The sequence below is a fragment of the Eurypyga helias genome, unplaced genomic scaffold, assembly GCF_000690775.1.
Source record: "Eurypyga helias isolate BGI_N326 unplaced genomic scaffold, ASM69077v1 scaffold49934, whole genome shotgun sequence".
Lineage (NCBI taxonomy): Eukaryota > Metazoa > Chordata > Aves > Eurypygiformes > Eurypygidae > Eurypyga > Eurypyga helias.
Genome location: NW_010249215.1, coordinates 7,177 through 17,561, shown reverse-complemented (window position 1 = coordinate 17,561; position 10,385 = coordinate 7,177). Strand labels below are relative to the sequence as shown.

At 53.8% G+C, this 10,385-nt stretch overlaps 1 protein-coding gene across 1 annotated transcript in view; it reads right to left on the bottom strand.

Annotated features, from left to right (window-relative positions):
* Positions 1 to 7,217: 7,217 nt before the first annotated feature.
* The window catches only part of LOC104509347 (GDH/6PGL endoplasmic bifunctional protein-like), a 6,536-nt gene continuing 3,368 nt past the window's right edge, over positions 7,218 to 10,385 (bottom strand). The window contains 2 exon segments of the mRNA XM_010151269.1: positions 7,218 to 8,575; positions 9,232 to 9,501. Of these exon segments, the coding sequence (XP_010149571.1) occupies positions 7,218 to 8,575; positions 9,232 to 9,501 (1,628 nt within the window).

The following is a 10,385-nucleotide window of genomic DNA, read 5'->3' as shown; positions in this document are numbered from 1 at the left end:
GGGAGAGGGAGGGAGGGAGTAAACACTGCCTGGAAAGCTGTACGTGCAGCATGCGGGCTCTGCTCTGGGAATTACGGGAGACAAAGCAACAGACAGTGAACAATGAGCATCTGTAGCGTACAGCGACGAAGCCGGAGTAACCCAGTGTGGGAACAGAGAAAGGGGTGGCAAAACAGCAGCCTCAGGAGGGAGAACTCCTGCCAAGCCTGCTTAGAGGACAATCAACCAGCCCTCCTCAGCTGGAAGATAGCTCCGTGTGGTGCGAAAGGGAGCAAAATAGAGTGGGATGGAGGAAGAAAAGAGGCACCCCCCAGGGGCCCCTTTCAGGAAAAAAACCCCACATTCATCTTCCCTTCAGTCTCTTCTTATGAATCCAGATGTCAGCACAGGCTGCACAACGCTTCATGCACCGGACACAGGTAAATGAGACTTGAGTGAAATGAAACCCGTTACCCGAAACAACCTGGAATCCAGGTTTTGCTTTACATTCACTGGGAAAGCAGGAGCTTGCTGTGATGTCTCCTGTCACTGCTCCTTCACTTTCCACTTCAGCACAGGGTGCCGGATGTGAAGTGGCCTGCCATAAAGGATGGGACAGCTGTACCTCTGGAGCACGTGGGTGGAGAAGAAACTCCACAAACTGTCAATCCTATTTGGAGCAGCCTTTACAGCACCAGCTGGTTGTCCACTCACCTCTGAGGTACGTGTACTACAGACACGACACCTCTGAACGACAGCGCATGCCAGGAGCACCCCCTTAAAACCTCAGCGACTTTCCTGGCTGACCGGGTTCTGCAGGACGAAGGGCACATCCTTGCACGCCCTTCGCTCGCTGCGCTGCGTGTCACCCACCTGCATGCCGTGCGCCAAGCACGCGGCCACGGCCCGCGCGTGACAAGCCATTGGGAGCGCGGGAGCGCTTTCTGATGGAGGGCCACGAATGGAAAATGGCAGCAACCAGGATAACAGAGGAATAGCAGCCGTGGGGTAGCTCCCGGGAGAGCAGGCTGAGCGGGGCGCTCACCGTGCCACAGGAGACCAGAGCTCGCCCCTGCGCTGCGTGGCTCGAGGACGAGGACGAGGGCCGGTTCCAGAGGCCTGGCTGTGTTGGTCTGTGCCTCTGGGAAAGGCTCCGGGTGCCGGACAGGGCTGGGAGAAGCGGCTCCGGCAGCCTGAGGAAGCAGCACCCTCTGCCGCTGGCAAGCCTGTTCCAACGCCCTTCCGCAGTCAGACACAACTTCCAGGGAGAAGCGTTCCCATCATGTCCCTCTGCACTCGGAGCAGTGCAGCAGCCAGCTGGGTCACGTCAGAATGATGCTGGGAAGGGACACAGGCAGCATCTGCTGGCAGCAGGTAACTGCAGTAGGAACAGGCTCTGGCTTTGTGCTGGGAGGATTCAGACCACTGCTGTTCCCAGCACGTACTTGGGCTGATACTGTTCGGCAAACATGACTCCATACACACAACAAGGATGCAAGGAAGCTCTCCCTTCCTCCAACCTTCCTCCAGCCTCCTCCAAACATTTCCCATCCCCACGAGGCAGCTAATTTACTACTGCTGCGAGGAAAGGGGAACTCGGCACGGTGGGTCAGTGGCAGTCCTGCCCCTTCAGCTCCCCTGCTAACCATGGACCCGCCATTCCCACGGGGCTGGGAGCACAAGGAAGGAGTCGCATGTCCTCCCAGCCCTGAGCAATCCTGCCCCGGGGCACAGAGTGTGATGCTGTGTCACTACCGAACTGGCTCCCTAGAAAGCTGTGGGATGATGCAGGACCCATGCCGGCAGATGAATCCATGTGTTTTCCTTCCCTTTGCTGAGGACCTTTTGCTGTCCCCAATAACATCAGTCAGGTCTATCCCACAAGCACATTCCCAAATGGGGTCTGCACACCTCAGACAGACAGACACAAAGCACTCAGTCTCTTCCTCCTATTTCCTCCCTCTCCCTGAATCCAGGCTGCTCTCTTCCCTAGCATCTGCCTCCAGGTTTCTCTTCTTCACGTGGAGAAAAAAGCCCAACGTGGTACCGGCTGCAGCCCCGGTCCCTCACGGCTCAGCCAGAGACATGGAGCTCAGCTCCCATTCCCCCCTGCTCCCATCCCACCATCGCCCTCTGCGAGCAGCAGGGGTGACCCTCCCCAGCTCTTCAAGCACAGCATACCAGCCCATAAAATATGCCCCCGTAAGAAAAGCAAAGCATGAAAACAAATACCTGAATTGTGTTAAAAACAGGCTGGGATCTACAGAAAAGAACCCGCTGAACAGTTTGTGTCTGCGCACAGGTCTCACTCCAGCACTGGCAACACTGCCCAGAGTCAAACATCACCCGCGCAAGACCCGGATTGGTTTGTGGGTGAGGAGATGCCTACCAAAAGGGAGCCCTGTTTAAGGAAAAAATGAGGCCATGTCTGGTCGGAGTGCCACCAGGACAGTTTCTGCAGGAAATTCCTCTCCCTAGAGCAACCTGTCGAAGAGAGCCAGCCCGGCCCGCCGCGGGAGCAGCTCGGGGGCACAGGCCCGGCACAGCCCGCAGTGGGGTTTGCAGCAGAACCGGTGCTGCATTGCTACAGGAGTCGTGCCAGCTCTCTGCAGGGGGAGCGGCCGGAACTAACCGCATCCATTCCCATGACCCACAGACAGTTGACAAGGCAGCTTGTTTCAGCATCGCTCAGGCTCCTGAAATGTTGTTTTACACTCCCTCCTCTCCACCTCCTTTTTTGCCCCTTAACGGCCATGTTTTCAGACAGCTGTCTGGGGAAAGGAAAGCAACAAACCAGACCCCTACCAAGGCAGGCGACGAATCCAGAGGCACAGATCCCACCAAGGACTGCCCTCGGCTATGGCCAAAGGAGAAGTCAAGCGCAGCACCAGAAAAGTGGTTTTGAGAAGCATTACCAAAAAAGTTGTTTTGCTGCTTTTACCACCGTCTCTGCTCCGTGTCTGGGGAGGATTCACTAATTCTGTAACTGCTTGGAGCACCTCTCTTCAGTGACGTGCAGAGGTCTCTAAACTAGAACAGAACTTTCTCTAAATGACAATTAAAGCACTTCTGAATTGGGATGGGAAACTCCGGCCCCGGCCTCAGACGTGACTCAATCTCCTCACCTGCACAGCCGTCTTCAAACGTATGCGCCACTTAAATAATCCGGCATCACCGACGGCATCAGAGTATCACACACACATCGCAGCCATGCACCTGGACACCCACGGGAGCCCCACGAGGCTTTGGACACCGAAGAGACCCACAGCACGTGACACTACAGAAATGCTCCACTGCATTAGCCGCCCAGGGAAAGGACAGGTACTGTCCGCCTATGGGGACAGTACCTATGGAAATGCAGCTCGGGGGGTAAATGTGGATCAGAGGAGACTTTCCTAAGGCCTGGCGATTTCAGGACCCTGCACAGTATTGGGTGATTCCATCTTCTCACTCTGAAAGGGTGCTGGCTGCTCCTCTGGTTGGGAAAGTCCTGGCCTTGTGTGGAAGAGACACAAAAACCCCAGAGTCAGAGTGACCGTTTAAGACTGACTGCTGGCTTCACATCACAAAAAATTCAACATTGTCCTCTTTGTATGACCAGAACATCGAAACTTCACTCACCAAGAACATAGGAATAAAACCGGAATGACCACCAATCTTGGAAAGAAATTAGAAGACACTATGGTTAAAAACTATTTATTTTTTAGAACTAGAACTCTCTATTCATTACAGAACATGAAAGGAATCACAGAACTTCACTCATGGGAAAATAAGATTTTCCAACTCGATTCACAAAAGTTGAAATGAAAATTAATTACTTTCAGTGTTAGTTTTCTGTAAAACATATAAACAATCATATTACTGAATTCTAGGAATGCCCTTGCCATTAAGAAAAACCTGGTAGCAATAATCACCTGTGGGAGAAACAGACTGGAAGAGGTTACTCCACAGAGTTGCTTTTGCAAAGAAAGGTGACTACAGGCTCTCGGGAAGGTGCACACCACCTAGTAAGAGCTTTCACAAAATAAAAATAGCGCCGCAGCCTTGGCTTAGAGCCCAGTGGATTTCTACCATTCTTCCTCATCAGATTTGTTGCTCCTTCAACCCTTCCTCCCATCCGCAGCCTCTCTCTTGCCAGTCACAGATTTTCTATATTTAAAAATATTTGGGTTTCATTTGGCAAAGGCTAAGCATTAAAGAGTTTAATAGGAATGTTTGTGTATAAAAACCCGCAAACCCCCAGGTCTAAAAAACCATCCAAGCGACCCAGACAGGTATCTTCACCAAGGAAAAGGTGTGTATGCTTTTACGGGATTTCAGTAAAACTTAGGATGAATTTTGGGGCAACCTATTAGAGCCTTCGCAAACAAAGCCTATTTTTAGCTCGAAAGAACAGCTGCTCTCTGGGAAACAACCCACATGCTTATTTAAAAGTGCAAATCAACCTCCCTAAAAATCAGGGTTTATTCCAAAAGCTGCCAGCCAAGTATTGACACAAAAAAGTGCAGAAATAAGAAAACACCAATGCCACAGCCACCTGTACAGTAGCAGTAAATTCTGTCATTTGCAGCGATATATTCATTCTCCCATAGGTGAATTTTCCATTAAAACTTGTTCCCTCACACCAAATACAAAAGCACCGGATGCAGTTAACGTGGCTATTCTTGTTTAAAAATGAAAAGGGACGTTGAAACTGATGGATGTACCAGACCTACAAGATCTGCCCCTGCTCAGCTCTTCCCACCACTCTGGTGATTTTGGAGCCGGAGTTTGGTAGCACTCACCTGTGAAGACAGTTTTTCCAGCTCACTCCTGGGCACATGCTCCAGACTCCACTGTCAGCATACCCCCTTCACTAGCAAGTCCTGAGCAGGGAACCTGCAGCGCTCACCTTCCTCACGCTTCTCTACGCTGCTCCCCTCCCCTGAGATTTATCTTCACCCTTTGGTGTCTGTGCTGGTAGCGAAGCCTGCCTGTAACCATGAAACAGGCAGGAGTAAACGTATTCCTGGACACCCCCAAAAGATGGGTAACCACCCATCCTGGCTGTCAAACCAGACCAGTTAAGGCACTTGTGTCTCCCCTGCACTCCAGCGCTGGAGAAAGCTACACCGGCACAACTCCCCTCCGCTCCACTGCAAAAGCCAAGTGATACGCACCAGTGCAAGTCGGCTCAGCTTGGTCAAATACGGAATGTAAAATGCAGTTTTCTGGCCCCTCTGCAAGGTGGGGGAGGGCATCTGCCAGAAATCACAGCCAGTCCCTGAGAATATGGCCTTTTCCAGCTGCACATAGCTCCTGCCAGGGTACGTTCTCTCGGGCTCTGCCTAGGGACTGCTGATGGGCAGCAGGCTCTCTGGAGCTTGCCCGTGCACTTGTACTTGTGCAATTAGCAGAGGACGATGAGTCTGATCTCTGCATTAAGCGTTATGCTGAAAGGCAACAACTCCAGCACGTGGGAGCACAGGCCGTAGAGACGTGCCCCCCTCGCTTCGTGTGCCAGCAGCCCGTAGCCCCTCTTCGTGCCCGCATGGGTATCGTCATCGCTAGGGCTCAGCAGGTCCTGTGCAGGACCTGAAGGCAGTGCCTATCGCCTGGCTTTCTAAAGCCAAGTCTCCTTCCTTCCCTGCACTGCAGACTTTCAGCTCCCTAAGGGCTCACCAGCCTCCAGGTCCAGCTCCTGAGGATCCTACTTTTCCCTTGTGAGGTTACAGGGCTGGCAGCCAGTACCATATCCACGTTCCAGCTTCCTGCAGCGGGTCTGTCCCATCCTGGTGCCACCCGGGTGAGTGGGTTTGTCTCCAGCCTCCACGTGGATCATCGTCCCAGATTCTCCCATCTTGCGCTGTCTTGACTTCCTTGCCAAAAGCTGCCCCCTGGTGTGCTGTGGTCACTTCCCGTTACAGAAGATCACGGAGCACTCGGGGATATGAAAGCAGAGAGACACCCACTGTGCGTGGCAGCGTTCTGGGAAGGCGAAAATTAGGCAGGGGAGAGTAGGGTCTCTGGGTGGGACTAGGTATCTGCAACCCCTCCTGTGAGCAATGGCGCTACACGTCCCTGTCACCACGTTGTCTGTCAGCGGAGAGATGCAACGTGCTCGTTCGTGTGCCCAGCAGATACGTACCGCGAAAACTGCCTCCCCTCAGAAGTCAGCGCCCTCGAGCTCACCCCCGCCATCCGCAAACACGGTGACCGCCTCGGCGTGGGCTGCAGGGACGGGTGTGCTGGGAGTTTATAAAGCTGCCTCCTGTAGCACTTTTATGAGCCACTCAACTACAATGCAAGCCTCAGTTCCGAGGACAGAGAAAAGTTCATTTCAGGGAATGAGATGGAGAAAGATGGTTAAAGAAAACATTTCTTTGATCACTAAACCCAAACAACTCTGAACAGCAAGCATTCCCCTCAGTAATTATTGCACTGCAGGCAAGTAAGAGCTCTGTGAATGGCCACACTCCTCACCCTGTCCCCATTGCTCTCGCAGCCTAAAAAGCACCATGTCTCCCTCCTCCAGCCCCCACGGGATCAGCTATCCACTTAAGGAAAGCAGCAAATTGCTGCTTATAAACTCAGCCTCTGCTGCCGGGCAATTTGCAAAGCCTCAGGACCGCAGCGAGCTCACAAATTAGTGGCAGCATGTGGGGGGCACAGGCCCCACAAGCAAAGGGGTGTCTGTGTTTCCAGGAGAGTGCAGCCAGAGTCAGTGGCTGGCTGACACCGGGATGGGCTGCTGTACAAGACTACAGCCCCATGTACACAGAACCATCATTTTACCGAGACGACTCTGCCCCGGCCAGACTGAGCAGGGCAGAGCATGAGCACGTTATTGCTATTTTCTAGCCTGAGAATTAAAAAAATAATAAAATTGGCAGGTACTTAATTTAACAGGTCTCCCGTCGTGCCCCAGAGGTAGTCAAACACTAATAACCACAAAGGCCTGACAGGGAAAACTGAGGCACTTCAAGGTGAGGTAATTTGTCCAAAGTCACAATCACAATCCCTAGCAGAGCCAGAAATGCTGCGCCAGGCTCTTGGCTCCTACGCAGCTCTGAACACTGAGCCGAGCTCCCTTCTGGGCTCAAATGTCAGGGGCGCCACAGGCCATGGATTTCCCGGAAAGTTAGAGGAGTCTGTCAGAGATGGAGCTGCTGCTGCCAACAGAAAAACATGGACCTTGTATAGGAAAATCCAGGCTGTAAGTGCCGAGCAGACACGGGAGGAGGGACACTGTGAAGGCATCACCCAAGCAGAGCTTCGTAATCCACATACCACACCAGCTGGCCCGAGCTGGGGCTGACACCCGAGATAGGCCACTTCCTTGGCTGGTGGCCCACTCTGCTGATCAGGGTGGTGATGTCATGCTTACCCTTCCCCAAAACCAGGACAAAGACCTGCTTGGCCCTGTTGATGAGGGGTAGGCTAAGACTCATCCTTTGGTGAGGTTTGACAGGGCTTTCAGTCAGCACCACCGTCTGAGCCCCTTCCAAGCCCTCTTCAGAGTGGGGGAAGAGCGAGGCGGTGTGCCCGTCAGTGCCCACCCCCAGCAGCACCAGGTCAAAGCTGGCATTGGCCACCAGAGCCATGATCTCCTTGGCATACAACTCCGTGCCTCCGTCCTCTTCCACGCAGAGCCGCTGGTTCAGGTGCACGGGCATGGGGTGGACGTTGAAGTAGGGCACCCTGACACGCAGGAGGAGGTGGTCGTGCAAGCTGAAGAAGTTGGACTCGGCGTCAGTGAGAGGGACACAGCGCTCATCGACCAGCCAGATGTGGGTGTGCTTCCACGGGAAGGCATAATGGTGTCTTGCCAGCCGCTGGAAGAGGACCACTGGGCTTGAGCCCCCTGAGAGGGCCAGGTGGAACTGCCCAGAGCGTGCCACAGTCCTGCTTGCCGTCTTCTCGATGTCAGAAGCCAGACGGGAAATCAGGTCTTCAGACCACGCCGAGACCAAGGGACTTTGCCGAAACTTGGACTGGATCGTCCTGTAATCACTTGGCATCAGGCTGTGGGGGTGCAGCAGCTGCACCGGCTCTGCCAGCGTGAATGCCACTTCCCCGCTCACCATTTCAAAGTCTAAGAGGTGCTGGTTCTCCACGCCCCCGGGGTAGAGGCGCAGGGGCTGGCGGGAAACGCTGCTCAGCAGTGGTGTCCAGAATGCCCAGGAGGCCAGCAGGTTCTCAGTGGTAATGAAGAAGTCCTTCCTGCCGTGGTAGATGTTGGAGATGAGGACAGAATAGGCATCTCTCTCTTTCACAGGGCTGTACACGTAGTAATCAGACAACGGCTGTCCAAAAACGTGCAGGTCTGACCATCCCACTGCTTCCCTCCAACTGCCTTCCGGCATGACAGGCCTGAAAAGGTTCCTGCTCACGAGCACTGCGGGGGTGCTGAGCACACCGTGCCCAATGTAGAAGACGATCTGCTTGGCTTTGCACTGGCTGTGCCCTGCATCCCTCAGAGGCTCGCTCTGAGTGCAGTAGGCCCGGTTCTTGAAGAGAACACGGACATAACCTACCCGTTCATCCAGAGCTTTCCCTGAAGTGAGGAGGAAAGGGACCCCTTCCCAACGCAGGCTGTCGCTGTGAATCAGCACACCTGAAATGACAGTGATCTCAGCTGCCAAATCAAACCTGGACAGCGGATTTGAGGGGCTCTCTATCACCTGCCCATCATTCTCCTCCCTTAGATCCCAGAAATCCTGGCATCCACTGCATCCTGGCTCCACATTCAGCCCGTTCATGACACTGCTGGACTAACTGCTCTCCAGCTACCCTGCTCTGCACCCTCCCGGGTATTCTGCTTGATGAGGCTCCCTTCACCTTGCAGGAAACCAGCTGCTGAGCACGACTGTCAGACAGTCCTTAAATGTTCAGAACATAGGGCATGGCCAGAGATAGCCTCGTGGCCTGTTCATCACAGACAACTGCCAATGCTTCACCCCTCAGATTTGACTTTATGAAAAGGCACAGGAGTTTGCAGGCCACACGTAAAGATAATGCAGAGATCTTCAAAAGAATAACAGGACTTGGCTCCTCTGCCATGTTTCCCATTCACTGGACTGTTAATTAACTATCACAACAACTATTACCTTGTTATAGCTCCCAGTTACCATGCGGGTGGATGCCTGGAGACATCCCTGTGTGAGCAGCGAGGACCAGCATCGCGGGGCTGGTATCAGCATGCAAGGACTCACATCCGCTCTCCGCAGCTCTAGCCTACTCCCTTCTCCGGAGCCCAGACCAAACTCTCACCTGCAAAGGTTGGTGTTGTGCTGACGTAGTCTTGTGACTTCTGCAGTTCCTCCTGTACGTGGCTGGCGTACGCCTGATACTGACCCAACACGGCACTTTTTTTCTCCAGGCGCCGCAAGGACCGGAAGGCCTGCAGCTTGCACTGCAAAACCTCTTCGGCCCTGCTCACGTTGGCTGGGAGCTCCATGGTCAGGAACATCAGGGCCTCCGTGAGGTGGTTCTGCAACACATCCCGGATGACTCCGTACTGCTCGTAGAAGCTGGTGCGGCCTGAGGACAAAGAGGAGGTAAGACACTGGTAAAGTGATGGCGTTTTCTTGCAACCTTGCCCTCTGCACGTGTAGTGTGTGTGTCAAGGAGAATAAAGAGCACAAGTCCAAGCTGGCTTGCACCACGCTCCTCTTCTCCTGGCCCAACAATTAGCCTAAAGCTATCAGGCTCAGAGCAGCTGTGGATGCCCCATCCCTGGAAGTGTCCAAGGCCAGGCTGGATGAGGCTTGGAGCAACCTGGTCTAGTGGAAGGTGTCCCTGCCCATGGCAGGGGGTGAACTAGATGGTCTTTAAAAGGTCCATTTCAATTCAAACCATTCCATGATTCTAAGCCTTTCCCTCCATAGGGGCTTCCAAAGTGCCTCTGCCACTAAAATAAAGATAAAAGGTTCCCAGGACACTGCTTGTCCTCCACAGAGCCAAACGTAATCCTCTTTTTGGGTGCTTACAGGGCCGAAACCCAGCAGGAGTAATGCTCCCGCCTGACAATTCCCGAGTACCCAGAGCAGAAGGCAGCTTTGCTTTCTTTGCCTGCTTGTGCGTTCGGAAGCTGCAGTCAGTGACTGGTAGCAATATCCAGCTCAAACCTCCCACACACAGCACGAGGCAGGGCCCCTGAATAACCCTGGCCCTGACACTCCCGTCCCACAGGTCACAGCACCCGGGACTCCACACAACGTGCAGTTCCATGCAGAAGCTCTGACAGTAGCTGGGAAGCGGGTGAGCGCAGAGACTCCAGCAGCCCTACAGCTACACCCCAGGTCCGCAAAACAGCTGAAGCCAGGCCCTGGCAAGGAGCACTGCTCTTCACTCCCTCTTTTCCCCTGGTTTTCATGTCCTCAGGAGGCTCTGGCTCAGCCATGCCCTTGAGAGACAAAATTGGA